This window comes from Ailuropoda melanoleuca, chromosome 14 (genome assembly GCF_002007445.2).
Source record: "Ailuropoda melanoleuca isolate Jingjing chromosome 14, ASM200744v2, whole genome shotgun sequence".
Classification (NCBI taxonomy): domain Eukaryota; kingdom Metazoa; phylum Chordata; class Mammalia; order Carnivora; family Ursidae; genus Ailuropoda; species Ailuropoda melanoleuca.
Window position 1 is genome coordinate 28,676,299 of NC_048231.1, and position 21,141 is coordinate 28,697,439.

The window sequence follows — 21,141 nt, forward strand, 5'->3', positions numbered from 1 at the left end:
AAAGTGGACTTCTAAAAAATATTCAGTTAATCCAAAAGCAGATGGGAAAGGAGGATCAAAAACCAGTGGGGACAAACAAAACAAATAGTAAAATGGTACACTTGAATCCAGTCCCCTAAATCACTACATTAAACATAAAGGGTCTCAACCTGTTGTCTAAGATGATAGCCACTAGCCACATGTGATAAACTTAAATAATTAACATTAAATTACAAATTTAGTTCCTCAGTGGCACTCAAGAGCTCAGTAGTCACATTAGACCCCTATATTGAACAGCACAAATATTTACAATTTCCATCATTGCAGAATTTCCGTTGAAGTGTTGATCTGATCAATCCAGTTAAAATGTGCAGATTGTCAGACCTGACCAAAAATCAAACCAAGCCACTCAACCAACCTTCAACTATACGCTGTCCACAACTAATCCACTTTATTTTTAATAATGTTTTTTATTATGTTAGTCACCACACAGTACATCCCTAGTTTTTGATGTAAAGTTTCATGATTCATTACTTGTGTATAACACCCAGTGCACCATGCAACACATGCCCTCCTTAATACCCATCACTGGCCTATCCCAATCCCCCACCCCCCTCCCCTCTGAGGCCCTCAGTTTGTTTCCCAGAGTCCTTAGTCTTTCATGGTTCATTCCCCCTTCTGTTTACCCCCTCTTCCTTCTTCCCTTTCTTCTCCTGCTGATCTTCCTACTTCTTACGTTCCATAAATGAGTGAAACCATCTGATAATTGTCTTTCTCTGCTTGATTTATTTCACTTAGCTCTGCTTGACTTACTTCGCATCCACTTTAAATACATAAAGACACAGGCTTAAAGTAAATGAAAAAGATACCATGCAAATGTTAAGTATAAAAGCCTATGGTGACTAGATTAATACCAGATAAAATAAACTTGAATGTAAAGGGTATTACCAGAGATAAAGACATTTCATAAAAATAAAAGGGTTACTACATTGGGAAGATGTAATAATCATAAATGCTTGAACTTAATAACAGAGCTTCAAAGTCTATGAAACAAAAATTGACATAAGTAGACAATTCCATAATCATGGTTTGTGATTTTTAAAGATTTTTAAAAATTTATTCATTTGAGAGAGAGAGCACAAGGGGGGGAGGGGCGAGGGATAAGCAGACCCTCTACTGAGCAGGGAGTCTGAGGCAGGGCTCCATCCCAGGACCCTGAGATCATGACTTGAGCTGAAGTCAGAGGCTTAACCAACTGAGCCACAGGTACCTTATGGTTGGTGATTTTAACACTCTTCTCTCACCAGTCAATAGAATAACTAGAATAAACATCAGTAAAGACAGAAGATCTTAAAAACACTGTCAAGTACCTTGACCTAATTAACACTTATAGAGTCTACACTACACCCAACAACTGCAGAATACATATTCAAGTGCATATGGTATGTTCACGAAGATAGATCATATGCCGGACCGTAAAATACGTCCCAAATTTAGAAAGATTGAAACACATTGAATATAGTTCTCTGAGCGCAGTGAAAATATTAGAAATAAATGATTTGTCTTAAAAAACCAGATATTTGGAAATTAAGCAACACACTTCTAAATAATTCATGGGTCGAAGAAAAATACAGAAAATATTTTGAGCAAAATGATATGAAAATACAACATCCTGAAATTTTTAGGATGCAGCTAGCACAGGGAAAACAGGGAAATAAAGCTTTAAAATGCTAACGTTAGAAAAGAGGAAACATTTAGAATCAGTGACTTAAGTGTCCACCATAAGCAGCTAGGGGAAAGAAGCAAAGGAAACACAAAACAAGTAGAAGAGTGAAAATAAGAGTAGGGACCCCGAGTAGAATTTATCCCAGAAATGCAAAGTTGGCTAAAATTAGAAAAGCAATGAATGAAATTCAATACGTTAACAGAGTAAAGGAGACTATAAGATCATTGCAAAAGATGCAGAGAAAGCATTTGGCAACATGCACTCATTTATGATTTTAAAAATAACTCTCAGAAAACTAGAAATTAAAGGAAACTTAACCTGATAAAGAGTATCTATGAAAAACCCACAGTTAATATATTTAACAGTGAAAAACTGGAGGTTTTCCCTTAAGATCATGAACAAGACAAAGATTGCTTCCACCTCGTCTATTCACCATTATACTGAAGTCCTAAAACGTTGCAGTAAGAAAAATAAATAGATGTCAGGAAGAAGCAAAACTCTATTTCAAATGGCATAATTATACAGAAAATCCTAAAGCAATTAATTAACTACAAGTGAATTTACTAAGGTTGCAAGAACCAAATTAGTTCATTAGTCTGCCTTCCGCTCAGGTCATAATCTCAGGGCCCAGGGATTAGAGCCTCACATCTGGCTCTCTGCTCCTTGGGGAGTCTGCTTCTCCCACTCCCTCTGCCCCTCCCCGCTGCTTGTTCTCTCAAATAAATAATCTTTTAAAAATTAAAAAAAATTTTTTTAATCACAATGATACTGCCAAATGTCTACAAGGTTATGGAACTATTGTCCATTGTTGGTTGGTACAACTAGCTATACTCTGGAAAAATGTTAAGCATTTCATATAAAACTAAATACACCATCTCCCCTATGACCCAGCAGTTCCACTGCTAGGTATTTACTGGAGATATGAAAACAAATCCACAAAAATTTGTACAAGAATATTCCTAACAGTTTAATGATTGCCAAAAAATTCTAACAGCCCTGGTTTCTATCAATAGGAGAATGAATATTCAAACAATTAAAATTAGCAATAAAAAGGAATAAATGACCAAAACATAGATCACGGATAGATCTCAAAAAACGCTTTACACAAAAGTATAGAATGGTAGAATTCCATTTATATGAAGATATAGAACAAGCAAAACTAAGTTCTATAAAGGCAAAACCAGTTGCTGGTAGGGAAAAAATCAGAACAGTGATTTCCTCTGAAGGAATGTGGGTGGGGGTTTGCTGACGAAGATACGAGGAACACTAACCTGTTGGTGATATTTGGTTGATAGGTTGGATAGGTAGGGGTTTAATTTACACAGGTGTATGCATTTGTCAGAACGCGTCTAATGGCACACTTAAGATTTGTGCATTTCGCTGTAAGTTTTACTCCAAAAGAAAAAAAAATATCTGGACTCCAGAGCTCTGTTTCTTTATGCTGTCTACAGCCTACTTTGAAAGGCACCCAAATAAGATGGGAAACAGGAATGGATAAGTATGTAATAGAGCAAGAAGAGGAAAATGTTCATTGTAGAATCTAGGTGGTGAGTATATATTTAGAATTCTTTCAACTTTACGTTTGAAAATTTTCATACTAAAATGGGGGAGGGGAGTAATTGCTGGACTTACCCTGGTTGTATACATGTGTCTCCAAATGCACTACCACCTAAAGCCCTTACCCCCGCGTAAGTTCGATAAAACAGGGGCATTCAGTAGTAGGTAACGGAGCTGAGGGGAGGGCACATGTACTGGCATTCAGAGCTCTGTGTTTCTTTATGCTTTGCTCCTGGCGAGTGTGAGCAGGTGGTGGGTGGGCTCTGAGCCTGCGACTACTCTGTCGGAAGGCTGGGAACTTCTACTTAGTTTGAAGGGCCTACGCGTCCATTCCTTTATGTATCCATATTCACTCCTACATGCTAGGGGCTGGTGATTCCGGAGGGGCCCTGTGCGGCTGCGTACACAGGTGGGGGCCGGTGTCTGGAGGAGACGGAGCGCCCTCTTCTGGCCCCGGAGGGGCCCACCCAAGCCCGCTAAGTATCCAACCTGCCTCTACAGCACCCACTTCCCCGGGATCTGAGCGCCCGAGGTGGGAGCGCTGCAGCCCCCAGGTGGGCCAGCCGAGAGACTGCTTCTGCAGGCGGAGAATAGCGCTGGGAGCGGCGCCGCGCGGCCGGCAGGCTAGGAACCGGGTGGAGTCGCTGCCGCTGGCAGCCAAGAGGCTCCACCTGTTGCGGCTTCGGAGCGCTCAAGCCAGGCAGGGCAGAGCCCTGAGAGCTCTGCTCCCACCGCCGTTCTGCAGAGCGGGGCCGCGGCGAGGAGGGGACCTGGGGACAGTCCTGACAGAGCGGCGCGGAGGGGTCTCTCCCGGAGGTGAGAGCCCGAGCTCAGAGGCTGCGCCAGCGCCCCCTGAAAGGCGAGGTCTTGGGGAGGGAGTCCCTGGCCATTTGCTGGGGAGCCTGGCCTCTGTTCTGCACCGGGTGGGGGGAAAGCACCCTGCGCTGTGTCCTGGCAGCACAAAATCCCTGGAGCACACTGAGGCGGCCAAGCCGCAATGGAGAAGATGGAACTCTCCAGCCCCCGGTCCTCGGCCACTTCTCCGGGAACTGGGACTGGCTAGGGACGCGCGCGTCGCACCGGCACAGCCGGCGCGTGGGATCGGAAGACGCCCCCGCTCTGGACACAGAGGCCAAGGGCGCTCTGGTCGGGGCAAGGCGAGGGAGGCTGCCCGGGAGAGATTCCCCTAACTTCCCTCGTTCCCCCATTCCAATCTCCCTTTCTGGTCTCCTCCTCCAGCCGATCCGTCCGCCGGATGCAGCGCAGCGTGGGGGCCGGGAGCGAGGTAGGAACCCATAGACCCGTCTCCGCGCAGTCCCTCGGGGTGCGCCTGCCCGGGACCCGCTCCAGCCTCTACACCCCGGCAGCCGGGTGGGTAACCCCAGAGGCCTGAGGCTCCGCGCGACTGGCACGCAGCACCGCGGATCCATCTGGGGAGGCACCACCAGCGCCAGCACACCGACACCCCGCGTCCTAGCCGACGGCGGCTTGAGAAGCGCTGGTCAAAGAGACGGAGCCCGCCGGCTCCTCTAACCCGTCAGCTTCCGAGGCCGGAAGACCTTTGCTTCGGGGGAAATTCAAGTCCGCCCCAATCTGCGCTGAGGACGCGCCACGCCCCCTCCCCAATCTGAGCAGAGCAGGGAGGGCATCGGGGTGGAAACATAGCTCGCATGCTGGTGCCAAGAAGCAGCGGACTCTTCTCCCGGTCCCTCGGACCTTGAGCATTTAGGAGAACTCCAAGGCGGGTGGAGACGGCGGCGACAAAGCGGATTTGAAACCACGAGTCGAGGCGGACGTGGGGAGCTGGCGCCGCGGGAGCGGTCGAGGCGGCGGCCTGGGGAGCCGCGCTGCCTGGGGGAGCGTCCAGCGGTCATGGACGAGCCGGCCGTCGGACGTCCGGGGGCGGGTTGAGCCGCGACCCCCGGGGGAGGGGGCCTGGGCCAGAGTCGGCCGGTGGCCACCGCCCTCCAGCGTACGGTTGCCCCCGGGGGCGCAGCCATGGCCGGCCGGGGTTGCGGCTGCAGCTGCGGCCCGGGCTACCTGAACGAGGACAACGCGCGCTTCCTGCTGCTCGCCGCGCTCATCGTGCTCTACCTGCTGGGCGGCGCCGCCGTCTTCTCGGCGCTGGAGCTGGCGCACGAGCGCCAGGCCAAGCAGCGCTGGGAGGAGCGCCTGGCCAACTTCAGCCGCCGCCACAACCTGAGCCGCGACGAGCTGCGCGGCTTCCTTCGCCACTACGAGGAGGCCACCGAGGCCGGCATCCGCGTGGACAGCGCCCGCCCGCGCTGGGACTTCACCGGCGCCTTCTACTTCGTGGGCACCGTCGTGTCCACCATAGGTAAGGGGGCGCCGCTGGGGGGCGAAGGGGGCGGCCGGCCCCGCTGGCATCTTGCTGGCGGGCCGCTTCTCAGTCTTGCGTCCCTCCACCTCCGCGCTCAGCCCGGCTGCACAGATGTGAACTGTTGCCTCGTCAACAGGTGGTACTGCCTCCCTGCTTTTCTAAGCGTGGTCCACGGAGCAGCTGCATCCGCATCACCTGGGAGCTCCTTCTAAATGCCGACTCGGCCTCTCCCTGGATTCCTGAGTCAGGGCCTGCTTGTTAGCACAGCGCTAGGGGGATCTGAACGAGCCTTAAATTGCTCTGGAGGATTTTCAGGCTAGGTCAGGAGACAGAGCTTGAGTTCGTGAAACTTCAGGGAGAAAGCTTACAAACCAACAAAGATGTATTGACCCAATACCACGCATGAGGCAATGGTTAGAGGGCAAGGCGCGAATTTTAAGACCGTCCATGACTTCAAACTTACAGAAAGAAAAATCAGATTGAATATCAAATTGGAAGTAGGGAGGCAAAAGTGCTAATAAGGATGGAAACGGTTTCCTACCAGGAAGAAAGGGGGTTGACCTTTGGGTTGAACCAGTTAGTGTTAGGTATGGTTTGGGGACTAACGTGTTTTACACTCTAGAGTAGAATTTCATTTGGGGGTGCCCCATGAGCTACCTGATCTAGATGGAGTAGTGGAGGGAAGGCTAGGAAGGTCTCCGGGCTCAGGGCATGAAGGGGCACATATACTGCCAAACTAAGGAGCTGGAACTTACCTAGAGGCAACTGGGAGCCATTGGGAGTTTTTGACCAAGAGTGTGGACAGCACAGCTATGGTCGATTATACCTTTATTTGGAAAACATTGGGAGTGTTTGTACTACACCTCTAAAGACTGCTCCTCTCTGAAGCATAATCAAGTGAGAAGGGGGTTGGGGAAGACACTGTAGAAATTCTGAGGGAAGGAGAGAGCTGTAGCGGAGGAGGGGCTTTGAAAGACAACCCAGAAAGGGAGTAGCTGCCAGCTGCCAGAGCCCAGGAACTGCAGCAGGGCCCTCAGGGCACAGCAGGTGCTCTCAGCCCCGGCCCCTGTGCTTGGGAGGAGAGCTTGTCAGTGAGGCAGGGTGACAAGGCAAACTTGCTTGAAGCTCCCACGCATGGCTGTCTTAGGTTGACATTCTGCCAGGAGAATTAGTCCAGAAAGATTTCCCAAGGTTAGTCTAGAAGCCCAGGGCTTCAGCTGGTGAGTAGGAGGCAGGGCGGAGAGGATTGGCACGGTTAGGGACACACGGGCTCTCTCAGAAGCACTTTGTGCTACACTGTCCAGCTCACCACCCCCATCCCATTCCATACCGGTCCCTGCTCATCAGTGGGCCGTTATGACACCAAAACTATGAGGCAGCAAAAAAAGCTCTCTCAGCATTCTCTATGGTGATTAGAACAGGAGGCCCTGAGGGGGATAGAGAGGGAGCGATGCCCATCACGGTTCTTTCTCCCAGCCCACAGTCTCTGTGGGCTCTCTTAGCAGAATTCCCTAAATCCCCCCCTGTATCAACTCTTTTGTGAAGACAGTTCTGGAATTTCTGTGTAGGGAGGACTTGGGGTGAACAGCCTGATTGAGAAGTGTTGCTGTGGAGCTGACCTTGACTCTGTGTCTGCATCGCGAGTACAATGTTTTTATTCAGACTGATTATTCATTTGGGGGTGGTCTTGGTGGGAGATTTGGGGAGCTAAATCCTCTTCCCCACCACAAGCAACCCCTTGGCCCTCCCCGTGGACATGGAGGTAGGAAGCAGCCACTTGTATGTATTGACTGGTGGACGTTGGTGCCTTAGGAACGGAGAATGTCTTGGATGGGTGGGCAGGTAGGAATAGGGGCTTTTGAGGCACAAATGCAATAATGTCGCCTGTCAGAAGGGAAGGAATCCTGGACTGAGAATCTGGAGTTGGAGCTATTGGCCCTGTGTCCATAGCTTGGGCAAGTTTCTTAACCATTCTGAACCCCATCCTTCTCACCTGAGATGTCGGGGGATCTGTCGGACACCTTGGCATTGGCACGCGTTTGCTGTTCAGTAAATATTCTGTCTCCTGCCCACTCCCTCCCTCTAAGCCTGCTCCTCTTGCAGGGTTCTCGAGGGATACTGAGCTCATGGAAGTGAATGTTCTTTACAAAGTACAAAGCACAGGCTTATTTTTACTTTCTCAATGCTAACATTTCCTTTTAAATTGTTTCATTAATTGCTGTTGTAATTACGGCACTCACTCCCCTTTATTAGGGTACATATTAGGCACATACTGTGATTATTATGTGAATATGCGATGCAGCTAATTACACTTACACTTAATTTCCATCAACACAACTCCATGAGGTAGGTATGATTATCCTCATTTTATAAACAAGGATGCTAAAGCTTCACGTTCTTTGTAAAATAATGTATGAAGAAGAAAAAAGTTAAGCCATCTGCAGTGACATCATCCCAAGTTAATCATTGTTAACCTTCTGGTGCATTTCTTTCTATTGTTTTTTTTCTATGCACACACATATGTACATACATATTTTTTAAAATTGGGATCATATTCAATAAACCTTTCATCTCGTATTTTAGCTGTAACAATTGCATGATGTTTTTCATCTAAAATAGTTCCACTCTGCTTTATTCGGCAAAGACTTTGAAGTAACAGACAACAAGAAAGCATATGGTGAAACAATGAAAAACATGTAAATAAAACTTCAGAACAAGGAAAAAGAAGAACAGAAATATGGAAAGCAAACAGATCTAGGAAGTTGCTAGAGAGGAGCTTTGTCTTAGTTCAGGTTCCTTCCGAAGCAGACACTGAGCCAAGAATTTGTGTTGATTGGCAGGTGCAAGGGATTCAGGCAAGGGAGGGAGGAAATGATACAGAAAGGGAAGTAAGTCACCATGGGGTCTGCTATTCGGCAGGAACTGTAGTGGGCAACTGGTACTTACGCCCAAGTGGAAGCTTGAAACAATGCAAAGCTCATGACCCAGAATTATCCTAAGTAAGGGGGCTGGGGCATTTATACACCCACACCTGTCAGGAGTTGGTTCAAAGCTGCTTGGAGAACAGGGGAAGCACAAGTATAATTCCCAGGTACAGATTTCCCCCGCCATCTGAAAGCAGACTGTTGTAAACTGAAACAGCGTGAAAGCATGAAGCAAGTACCATTTCCTAAAAGTAAAAATCCTCCGATTTCTTTCAGTTAGCAATTACGCGTACTAATGTAGGTCTTTCATAAAAGCAAAGTGGCATAAAGAAAACTCACAGATAATGGGGGAAAACTGTACTTCTGGCCTGATTTTTTTTTCATGGACAGCCAAGGGCAGTCCTCTGACAAAAATATAGGCACTGGCCATCTGAAGTCAGGCCAGTGTGCCCAGAAATGGTAAAGGGGGTCCTAAAGGGTGTGAGTGGGGTATCAGCAAGAACTATTCAAGCTTGAAATTTGGTTGCAAGCCCCATGGCAGAGTCAGGACCCATACTGGAATCCTTATCAGAAAAGGGAAGCATCAACCGCATCCCAGTTCCTAACCCTCAAAAAAGTTTCCCCTTGGGAATTTGCATAGGAAGCATTGCATAGGATAGTGTGTGATGTTCACAAATGACATTTTCCTGAAAATGCAATTGGAGAATTTCATGCACCTGTTGTCTGAGATCTTTGATTTAAAAGTCAGAGCAGAACTAAATTCTGCCTTAAAACTAATAATACACTATCTGTGAACTAATTTGAATTTAAATAAAAACTTAATGAATAAAATAAAAGCAGAATGAAAAACAGGCAGTTTCTCAAAAGGCTAAACAGAGAACTACCGTATGACCCAGCAATTCCACCCCTAGGGCATTTATTCAAAAGAATTGAAAGCAGATTCTCAGATACTGGGCACCCATGTTTGTTGCAGTGTTATTCATAATAGCCAAAAGGTGGAAACAACCCAAGTGTTCGTCAACAGATGGATGGATAAACACAAAGTGGTAGATATGTACAATGGAGTACTGCTGAGCCATAAAAAAAATGGCATTTTGATGTATGCTACAGCATGGATGGACCTTGAAAGCATTATACTTAATGAAATAAGCCAGACACAGAAGGACAAATATTATATAATTCCACTTATATGAGGTACCTAGAATAGACAAATTCCAGAGGAATGGAAGCTAGAACAGAAGTTACCAGGGATTGGGGGGAGAGGAGAAGGGTTGTTTTATGGCTATGGCCTTTTTGTTGGGGATAATACAAAGTTTTGGGTGTGCATAGTGGTGATGGTTAAACAACAGAATGGATGTATTTAATGCCATTGAATTATACTTAAGAATGGTTACAGTGGTAAATATTATGTCTCTTTTGCCATAATTTAAGAAGAGCAAAATATGAACACACAAGTCAGGGATGCTGATTCTGAAAGAGGCTGGTGATCAGATTGAAATGAGAATCAATTTGGAAGTACTCAGAGAAGTAGGTTGGTAGTATATCCTATAAATAATCTTCTCTAAGTATCCTTTCCCTCAAATAGGCTTTTGTTAGGAGTCTTTTTCTGTATCGGCCTGTGTATTTATAACTCAGGGTCTCTCCAAAAAGGACTTGAGGTCATTTGCATATGATATGGTCAAGGTAGGCTTAGGCTTTAGGTTACCCCCAAATCTCAGTAACTTAACACATCGGGGGCTTACTTCGTACTCTCACCAAACTCACTGTGGTGTGTGCGGTGACTCCCTAGGGCAGTTGTCTCCTTTGTTGGTCCCCTGTTCAGGCTGCTTTCATGTTGTGACTCCTCTTCATAAGCTCATGTTTCCAGGACTTCCCAGGAAGGGCTGAAGTGTGGAGGACCAGCTGCCATCCCCTGGAAGGGACCCGCGTCACCTCCACACACATTCCATTGACCAAACCAAGTCACATGGCCACACCCAACTTCAAGGACAACCACACTGCTCCCCTGAGTCCAGAAGTGGATAAGGCTCGATACTGGTGAACAGCTCAGATGCCTACTACACATGCATATGTACAAGGCACTAGAAATGGATAGTTATGGATTTAAGACATGGAGGAGATGAGAAACCGTGACTGGGATAGTTCAGTTAAGCCACATATTGGATTTGGGGTTTTTAAAAAAATTTTAATTATACTTTAAGTAGACTCCCCGCCCTGTGATCAAGACCTGAGCAGAGATCAAGAGACAGGCACTTAACTGACTGAGCCACCCAGGCGCCCCAGCCACGTATTGTCAATACACAGAGGTTTACGTCAAAAGGACCTGCTTAATGGCCAAAAGTGAGCCCCAGATTTGGCTGAGTTTCCAGTTGTCGAAATAAAGGGGCAAGGACAACCATTAAATGGTCCCTCTTATCCAGGATGCCTGTTTGGAAAACACCCGACTTTTTCAGACTGGAATGAAATTTTTCCTACAGATTGTTATGAATGGGAGTACGTAAGATGATGAGTAATCTTCTCCACAGCATCTAGGCCATAACTATGAAAGAGAGCTGTGCGCTCCTGCATAGCATCGCGTCCCTCAGTGCAAGCTGCCATTCAGTAAAAGCCGCTCTGCCGAACTTGGAAACCATGCAGCTCCCAGTGCTGTGGTCCAGGAAGGATGCTTAGAATTCTCTGCTGGCAGTTCCCAGGCTTCAGTGTCTACAAGAACTCACCTGAGGGGAGTATGGTGCTTGTTCAAATGTAGGCATTTGGGCCCCCCTTTCAGAGATCCTGATGCAGTAAATCTGCATTCTGAGAAGCTCCCCCAGGCGGCTCTGTGGTAGGCAGTCCGGGGAGCGCACTGAGGCATGTGTGATGGGAGTGGGTATAGCGTTGGAGACCGTGGAGATCCTTGCTATTCGGAGTGGTTGATGAAGCCATGGTGTCAGCATCACCTTGGACCTTGTTAGAAATGCAGAATCTCAGGCCAACCCCAGACCAACTGAGTTAGAATCTGTTCTTTAACAAAACACCCAGGTGAGTCAGAGGCACGTCAAAGCTGTTTGGGATGTTGCTGACGAGGGCAAGGCCCCCTGTGCTCTAGAACATAGACAAATGGTGGCCAGGCTGGAGTGGAGGGGAGGTGAGATGTGCTCATCTCTTGTCTTGGTGGACCTCCTCTCCAGCTGGTCATTAAGTACACGAGGAGCAAGTTGATTTAGGCAAGGGCAGCCTAACCAGATGGAGGGGTGCACTGGGATTGGGCTAAGAAGGGGACCGTGGCTCGTGTCGATCAGAGAGGCTCGGACAGAGAGCCGCCACACCTCCGTGGCGTAATCCTCAAGGTAGATTTCCAGACTGGGCCGCAGCAGTTGTGTTCCTTTTAATTGAACAGAAGTAATTATGCTGGCACCCCTTTTTGGCCCTGGGTGTGACTTGTGATTAGCACTTGTGCCTCGGGATTCTACAAGGCTCAAAGGCTCGTGGGGCTCAGGAGCTGGGCTGACGAGCATATGATTTGGCCTGGTCAGCGTGCAAATCTATGTGGTGCTAAACTGAATATTGTTTTTGAAATCTGTTTTTTCCTCCATGGGAACAAAGTTGAGGAAAGAGCTTATGAAATCAAATTATATCAAATTCAAACAAAATATTGGAAATCACCATTCTACAGTATACTACACTGACATCATGAACAGGCATTGAGAAAGAATAAAAACATCTGATAAGTACATTAATGGGTATCACATGTTCATGGGCTCATACATGTGTCAAGATTTAAATCACACATCAACTAGGCACTTCATATTTTACAAAGCATTTGTGCACAAACCTTATGAGGTAGGCAGAGAAGTTATTGATCCATTTTGAAGATAAGGAAACTGAGGACAGAAAGCATAGTTAACTTACCAGGGCCATATCAGGACTTCGCTATAAAATGGCAAAATCAAGATTAGAACCAGGTTTTGTTTTGTTTACTGTCTGATGATAAAAGAAATACATATTAATTTGAGAAGACTGGAAATATATGGGAAAGTATAAAAAAGAAAGTAGAAATCACCCACAATTCCACCATCCAACAAGAATCACTGTTAATATTTTGGTGTATATTACATTATACCTCAAGTGCTATTTAATTGAATGTAAGATGCTTCCTTATTTTACGTACCATTAAGGATGCCGCCAATTAAATTTTGACATGCTAGCCGTCGTGAGAGCACCCCAATTTCAAGATACTAAAATGTTGGGGAAAAGTACATCTTAAAGTCACAGGAATAGATCATAAAATAGATCATATTTTGTATCTGATTGTTTTCCATATAACCATATGACACGAGCATATGTTGTAATTAGGTAAAAATGAATCTCATAATTAGAATTTCTTGGATTTATACTAAAGTTGATTAATTTCAACTACTTATTAGAAGCACTTATAGTTTGGGGCACCTGGGTGGCTCAGTCGGTTAAGCGTCTGCCTTCAGCTCAGATCATGATCTCAGGGTCCTGGAATTGAGCCCCGCATCAGGCTCCCTGCTTAGTGGGGAGTCTGCTTCTCTCTCTCCCTCTGCCTCTCCCCCTGCTTGTGTGCTCTCTCTTTCTCTCTCTCCCTTCCTCCCTCTCAAATAAATAAATAAAATCTTTTTTAAAAACCCCACACACTTACAGTACATCTTTCCTGTGTCAGCTAGCTAATCCTTCCCCCGTTTTGCTATCGGGAGCAAGGGAATATTGTGTTAATCATTGTATTTTAAGGATTTGGGCCCTTTGTCATGGTTGGGCCATACTTTCCATGCATTTTTGTCTTCCGTTCAGCATTTATGAGATTTAGGAACATTACAAATTTCTGTGCAGTTTTGTATTCCGGTCTTTTTCTTGCGATGTCTTCCATTGTTTGTGTTTGTGTTTAAAAAATAACTTTCCATCCAGATCTTATAAGAACACGAGTTTCTGTTCAGTATTTTTCCAAGTGCTGCCACACCCCCCATCATAGCAGTAGTTTTTAAAACACTTCCCCATATTGTCTCATGTGAACAATGACGGTGCACTGTGAGATTATATTTAAGGAGCGATGCCGCATGGTCATGGGGAAAGAGACGGCACAGAGAGTGACCTGTAGGCATTTGCATTCCCCCAGGATCAGGTGAGAGGGCCATCTCTTTTGGGATCTATCTTCTGAAATTGCATGAGGAAGCTCACGCTGTCCATCCTGTGAACCCTGGGCTTGTTCAATCATTTGTTTCCTTCTCGGAAAATTTCCGTATCTGGAATTTACAATTCCATCGCAGGACACCCCTCTACTCTCCGCTGTCCAGCACGCCAGCTAGTCCACATACTTACTCAGATTGTTTCATTAAATTCTTCTCTTAGGAAACATGGTGCTTTCCTCCTCTTTTATCCTAAAAGCCATTCTGTTCTCTCCCTGCCACCCCCCATACCTTTCTCCATAAAGGAGAGATTTGGCATGAATGTAACCCAAATAATTCTTGCGCCCCTTGGGGTGCTAAGGATGGTGTTTCATTCAAAGAAGCATGGTCCATTAGCCCAAAGTAATGAGAAAGTAAATTTAATTTTTGCTTTCATATTTCTAAAGAATCCGAGAGGCTCCCATTTATAACACAGAGGAATGTTCTCTTCTCCTCTCCTAGTGTCATATATCTTAAAGGAGTTCTGGAGTCTCTTATCTCAGATCCTCTCAGTGTGTCTGCCCCTCTGCATCCCCTCCCCCATCTCTGTCTGTTCTCTGTCATCACAAGTGACTTCACCTCTCCAACTTGTTTTAGCTTTTTCTCATTCAGCGTGTTACCTGCTCTCTCCCCAGTGAAGGATAGCCCTGGGGACCGGCCCAGCAAGCAGCAGTGCCATCCCACAGGGGGGTGGTGAGAAGAGCAGGGCAAGGTTATGATCATAGCACATTAATGGTTTTACACAAGGGGACATTCTCAGCCTGACATCACCGTGTTCAGAGCCGGCAGCACACAGCCCAATGAGGACAGTGGGGCAACGCATCTCGTCGGGAGGTGTCTCCATCACTAAGCGGCTCTCCCTTTACCCTGCAGCCTTCTGCCTCCTTCAGTTCAGTTTGTCTGAATTGCTAAACATCATATCACTTTTCTGAGATGTTGCACCTGTAGCATTCCCCCTGCATCTTCCTTGGGCCAGAGAGCCATCTTTGGAAGCCTAAGTGCCAGATTCTGTTGGCCCCATTCTCCGATCCACCTCTGACATCTCTTCTCTCCATCACCCCCTCCTTACGGGGAAGCCCTGTGGTAGGTGAACCCACGGGTCAGGCCATGAATGACACAAGTCTAACTTGGGGTGTGGGATGTTGGGGACAGTGGGGCCTGTGTTCCCACAAGCATTCAGATTCTAACTGTAAAACAGCATCAGCCTGGCCAGGCAGGTCTGATGATAGCTTAACTCGAGTTTGAGCCTCCCAGGTAGAATTTTGACCCTCCGTGAGCCTCGGCTGCTTTTCCTTTGGGAGCAAAAAAGACAAGAAGTTCTTTACCTTTCTTGGTCATTAGCAAAAATCTTGATTTTTACAGTTCATTTGTGTGCCTGTTTGTGCAGGACGTTTGATCAGCACCGGGGCAGGGGGGAGGGGAACTAGCATATTAGCTGTTTCACTATGCACGCACTAATTTCTAAAAGGACCTGGGGCACTTATATTCTCTTAACTCCTCGGATCCTCATGTCTACACTTAGGTGTTGTAATCTATCAGGATATGCTGTTCAGTTTGTTTCTTTCCTTTTACATTATTTCCTATACACTTTCCCAGGAATTTCATGTGTTCCTATTAATGTAGCATAGTTTATCCTCAAATTGTTGGATTTGGGGTTTTTTTTTTTTTTAACTCTTGTGTGTAATAAAGTTTATGAAATGTATTGAGCGCTTACCATGGGTTAAATACAGCACACATCTTTGCATATGTTTCTTATAAGAGCCCCGTGAGGGTGATTACTATTAATATTCTCATGTGCTAGACTAGGATCCTGGGGCCCAGGGAGCTTTCATGCTGTGTCTGAAGTTAACCAGCTGGAAGAAGCCTGGAGGCTCCCATTTCTTCCTTGGGGTCCTTGTTGTGGGAAGAACAGCTGATGGGCCTGTGACCCCTTTTTCAGTTGCGGTGGTCCTTGGGTGACTAGGGATCGTATAAGAAGACAGAAATGGTCTGGCGAGCAGAATCTCAGGGGATGTTTGTGATATTGTGGTATCTGTGGCTCCATGGGTAAAAGGTTTGGGTGATGTCTGCCCACCTCCTGGGAGTCCATGTCAAGGGAAACTTATATCTCCTTGCAGTATCTTATGCAGCCTTCCTCCCATCACCTTGACAACCGATGCGCCTAGAATGTGCCGGCCCCCAGGACTTTCATCTCTGATTCCAACACATTTGATCCAGAAATCACTTCCTGACTCTGCCTGTGAGCTCTTGGCCTGTTCACACCAAGGTTTTGTGTGTCTTGGGTCTTCCCTCGTGTTAAGCATCTGATAAAGATCACGAGGCATTGACCTTACAGATCAGCCAAGGCAGTGGTTTTCAAACTGTGCTCCAAGGAGCCCATGGGGTTCTCTGTGGTATCTTAAAGGGCTATCCTGAGGCCCTGAGTTTTTATCTCTGTTATATGTATTTATTTATATATGCCCCAAATGTTTATCTTGTTCTGCTGTCTTTTTATTGACTATTGCATTTTTGAGGGGCATGTACAAAAGATTTTTATATAGCCAAATATGCTCATTTTTACTGGCAATTTTTTCTATGGTTTCTCATCAACCCAGGTCCCTCTGTGGTTGAGACAAATATTCTCATCCATTCTTTGTTTAGCTCTAACTCAGCTCAAATGTTATTCAAAAAGATTGCTTTTTAAATGGTTTTGTGTTGTTGGCTATATAATTATGATTGGATTTATTTCTAAAATTATCACATGGTGATTTGAGAATGTGCATTTTCCAGAATTCTGTTTTCTGTTTTGAGTGTTTCTTTGTATCCTAGTATCTGTATATGTTTCAGCTGGCTTTTCACTTATATTACAGAATTTTGGAGAAATAGGGAGCATCGCCCCCGAACACCGTCTCGACCTAGAGAACACACCCAAAATAACATTTTGGTTGTGTGTGTCGGCGCATATAAATTCAGAATTATTGATGTCATCACTTGCATAACTTTTCTTGTGTTAATAATACCTTTGTTTACCTCTTAATGCCTTATATACTAACATCTATTTTTAAACATGGATATGATTAAGCTCCTGAATTATGTTAGGAGATATTTGCTGACTTTTAGACCATTTCTTTATTTGTAAGTTTGAATATATTTTTAAGCAAACCACTTAATACATTTTGTATTTTTTTCTTTTTAAACCAGTTATAGACTTTTCTCTTTGTAGGGGAATTTGGCCCATTTGGTGTTGGGTCTCATATGCAATATTCTTTTTTGTTCTGCATTTCTCTTGTTTTTCTGTTCCCTTTCCAATGCCATACCTTCTATTACAGTGCATTGGGTATTCTTTTTGTCACTTAAAGTGTGATCAGAATGAAAGCTTATCTAAACTTCCTGGGATATAAAAACGATATCTGCCATTATTTTTCGTGGTTATAAATAAAATTAAGACCCTTCCCCCTGAATGATAGTGAGTCTTGCATGCATGGGTTCAGCTCCATTCCCTCCAAAGGCCTTGTCTCCCAGGTCCCTTGTTGTTATATCTTGTTCTCTGGAAACGCTTTTTCACATTACATTTTTTTCGCCTTGAAACCGGACTTGTGTCATCATATCTGATTGCTGAGAGCACACCAAAGCCATAATCTTTTTCTCTTCAGCAATCTTTAGTGCATCGCTTTCCGGTACCTTCCTCTTCATTTCCAGTCCATTTCTTCTTCTCCTGCCTCTGGGCCTTTAGGCTTTGGATGATCGTTCACTCAACACCAATTGCATTTTCTTAAGCCTTGCTTCTGCTTCCAAAGAGAAAGTAAAAGCGAGACTTTTAGTTGTTTGAGAAACTCCATTGTTCTGTGTCCCATGGTGCCGGTACCCATTCACGTTCCCCTCGATAGTGCACAAGGGTTCCCTTTTCTCCATATCCTCGAGGACACTTGTTTTTTTTTTTTTTTTTGTCTTTTTGAGAATAGCCCTTCTGACAGATGTGAGGAGATTATCTTGTTGTGGTTTTTATTTATTTATTTATTTATTTATTTATTTATTTATTATTTATTTATTTAAGACAGATAGAGCATGAGCAGAGAGAGGGAGAAGCAGACTCCCTGCTGAGCAGGGAGCCCAACATGGGGCTCAACCCCAGGACCCCGAGGTCGCAACTGAGCCGAAGGCAGACGCTTAACCAACTGAGCCACCCAGGCGCCCCTCTTGTTGTGGTTTTGATTTGCATTTTCCCGATGGTCAGTGATGTCAAGCACCTGTTCACCTACCTGTTGGCCTGTATCTGTATCTCATTTTTGGGAAAATGTCTATTCAGATCCTCTGCCCATTTTTTAAAAAAGATGTATTTCTTTTAGAAAGAGAGAGCACAAGTGTGTGCAAGTAGGGGAGGAGCAGAGGAGAGGGAGAGAAGCAGACTCCCTGCTGAGTGCAGAGCCTGACCTGGAGCTTGATCTCACGACCCTGAGATCATGACCTGAGCCGAAACCAAGAGTCAGGTCCTTAACCAACTGCACCACCCAGGTGCCCCTCTGCCCATTTTTAATCAGCTTATTTATCTGTTTGTTTGCTATTGAGTTGTATGAGTTCTTTATATATTTTGGATATTAACCCCATATCAGATCTGTGACTTGCAAGTATCTTCTGTCCACTAGGCTGCCTTTTATCATTGCCTTCGTGTGCCCATGCTTTTTAGTTTGATGCAGTCCCATTTGTTTATTTTTGCTTTTCTGGCTTTTGCTTTGGACGATTTATAACTATTCTCTCTTTTCTCCTAAAGTAGATTTTCTTCATCCAGTTTTGCTCATCTTAGTTTCCCTGGATAGGTCCTGTTAAGCCACTCCCAGTCTCAGAGGAATCTGGAAATCTTTCTTTGGGATTTAAATTTTTTAAACTGAATTTATGCTACATTTAGCATTGTCCTCACTAAGTTCTGTTTTATTCATTCTGGCTGTTGATATTTTCTGCTCCAGATGTCATATTCCTGTATTCGGTATGGAGGCATGCTAGACTATTTTTTAGCCTACTGTATTTTTAGACTTAGTTTCTTTTATTTAACACCCTGTGTCCTAATACCAACACCTATGAAAAGAAATGTGTACAAGGCGTGCTTTAATCACACAGGGGTATGTTTGATGTCGTGGAATGATGGATGAAAACTGAATTCTGGGAACTGATAACTGAAAGTAACCACAACACTACTTATTCAATTAATTAAGACAAATTTCCTGGAGAAGGTGGAGCCTAATGTCTATTTGGGAAGAGACGATGACCTGCTCATTCTCTCAACTCTCTTTTGAGTCAGGGAAAATAAGGTTCAGAGAGAGAGAAATTTTCCTAAGTACACACAGCTGGTAAGTAAGAGAGTCCATCAGTTAGGGATTTTGTTTAGCTTCAAGTTGCAAGACCCAAAAAACCATGGTAAAGCACAGAAGGTTTTACTCTATGCTGGGAAAGGCACTGCATTGCATGTAGGCAATTCAGGCCTGGTACAGACTGTATGATGTCACAGGGAGTCAGACCTCTTTAGCTCTGCTGTCCCTAGATGTGTCTCTGGTCCTCAGGGCTCAACGTGGCTGTGGGAGCTCTGGCCATCATGTCCACACCATAGGCAGTAGGACGAAGGGAAGGGAGAGGAAGGGCGTGTCCTTTTCTTTCAAAGAGATGTCTTAGGTCACTTTCCCTCATAAGCAGACTTTGGGCTAAGGATTTAGGTGGAAGTGATTTATCAAGGTAGTGCTCTCAGAAGAGGCCAGTGGGAGAGTAAAGGAAGTGAGGAGATAGAAAGAGAAGAAGCCAAGTAGGAGGTTGTTTTATGGAGCTCTGGAGCATGAATTACACCTTGGAATGTGTCCCACCTTCAGGCAAAGGTACTGGGTTTTATATGCCCACACCAGTCACTGGTCATGGCTGGGGGCAGGAAGGATCTAAAAGTGCCCGACACTTGTCAGGTGTCAGCTGTGAGCAGTAAATCCTGCAGCAGCCAGGGGATGGGCACACACAGCTGGTCCAGAGTTTAGGGGGAGTTGGGCGGGGCACAAACAGCATGTCCACTACAGGGGGCTTCCCAGAAATTCCGGATCATCCTTCCCTGACAGTCATTGTTCACAACTTTGTCACAGGGTCACACCCAGCTGCAACACTGGCTGGGAAACGGGCTCATTATTCCAGTTATTAACATGCCAGAGAGTAATTACTAAGGAATAATGAGAGAAAGAATGTCAGAGGCATCTAACGGTGTTTGCCACAGCAGCGTAATCCATGAGCGAGTCACAAAGAGCCGTGACTGTCAGGCCATAGGGCAGGAGCTCTGCACAGTGGGGCTGGCCTGCTGTTAGACACTGGGGAAGAGTCGCGTAGTAAAAAGAGACATTCATCTAGCAGAAGTGTCCAGATCTCTTGGAAGAAGAGAGAAGAGGCAGGGAGAGCCGTGAAGTGGCCCCCAGGCTGGTCCCCACAGGATCTAAAGGCCAGGACAGGGAGGAAACAGGAGCCTGACAAAGGGCAGGTGGGAGGTCCCCTGGGGACAGCCTGACACAGATCTCAGAACCAGTGCCTCTTTGCCACAAACAGGCCATGGAGAAGAGTGTGGTGAGGGCAGGATGCAGGGGAGCTCCCCAAGGCAGGCGGGGAGCAGAACCCGCCGCAGAGTTGACCCTGGGGGTCCTTCAGGGCTGGCAGGTGCCACTGTTCCAGCCAGAGCCTGGCTGGCCGGCCTGCCTTCCCCTCCCTCCCTTCACCCATCCCTCCTTCTTTTTCTTCTTAACTGAGGCTGTAATAATGTTAGTCTCCAAAAAAAGACAATAACGCAGATGAAAAGGAATATTCAATTTTTTATTTCTTGTTAAACTAAGGTCGTTGATAAAGTTCTCTGACAAAAACATCTTTCATGAAAATGAAAAGATAATTTATTGATAATTTGTTAACTGAAAGGTCCGCCTCAGACAGGCTGGATCTGGGTTTAGATGATGTCACCAGGTATCATTTTGTCTGTCTGTCTGTCTCTGTCTTGGCTTCTCCTTTTTCTTATGAGGGTCAGTCAGGGCCTGCTTCAGAGCAGTGACGTTGGCCCCAGAAGCATCAGCTTGGCGTGGTCCTTAGCATCCAGGACCTCAGAAGGAGAAGGACCCTGTCTTTCCAGAGCCCCTGAACAGAGCTCTGCAGGGCCCTGCATGGGTCAGGTTTATACAACAAACGCTTAGCCAGAGGGGAAGTCAGGGTTACACACCCACATCTGGTGGGCGGGACAGCGGGGGTGGGGGGGGGCATGCAACTGAAAGCAAAAAAGGGAACAATTCCCCAAATTCCCAAGATTCTTGGTACACAGGAAGGGCAGGAGGAAGGACGTCCCCGGACACGCACCAGTGTGGGTGAGAAACAGGATTCCGAAGGGGAGACAGTTGAAAGGACCCTGAGTTGAGCTTTGAAATTGTTGACCTCAGGGCAACTTTGGGACGAGTTGGGGTGGGGGCATCACCAATT

The 21,141-nt window shown here is 45.8% G+C and overlaps 2 protein-coding genes across 2 annotated transcripts in view; both read left to right on the top strand.

Moving 5' to 3' along the window:
• Positions 1 to 4,607, top strand: part of TDP1 (tyrosyl-DNA phosphodiesterase 1) — a 103,252-nt gene extending 98,645 nt beyond the window's left edge. Inside the window, exon 16 of the mRNA XM_034643311.1 lies at positions 4,502 to 4,607. Within this exon, the coding sequence (XP_034499202.1) occupies positions 4,502 to 4,551 (50 nt within the window). The 3' untranslated portion in view covers positions 4,552 to 4,607. The remainder of the gene's footprint in view (positions 1 to 4,501) is intronic.
• A 622-nt stretch (positions 4,608 to 5,229) lies between these two features.
• The window catches only part of KCNK13 (potassium two pore domain channel subfamily K member 13), a 104,118-nt gene continuing 88,206 nt past the window's right edge, over positions 5,230 to 21,141 (top strand). The window contains exon 1 of the mRNA XM_034643313.1: positions 5,230 to 5,600. Coding sequence (XP_034499204.1) covers positions 5,261 to 5,600 — 340 coding nt within the window. The 5' untranslated portion in view covers positions 5,230 to 5,260. The remainder of the gene's footprint in view (positions 5,601 to 21,141) is intronic.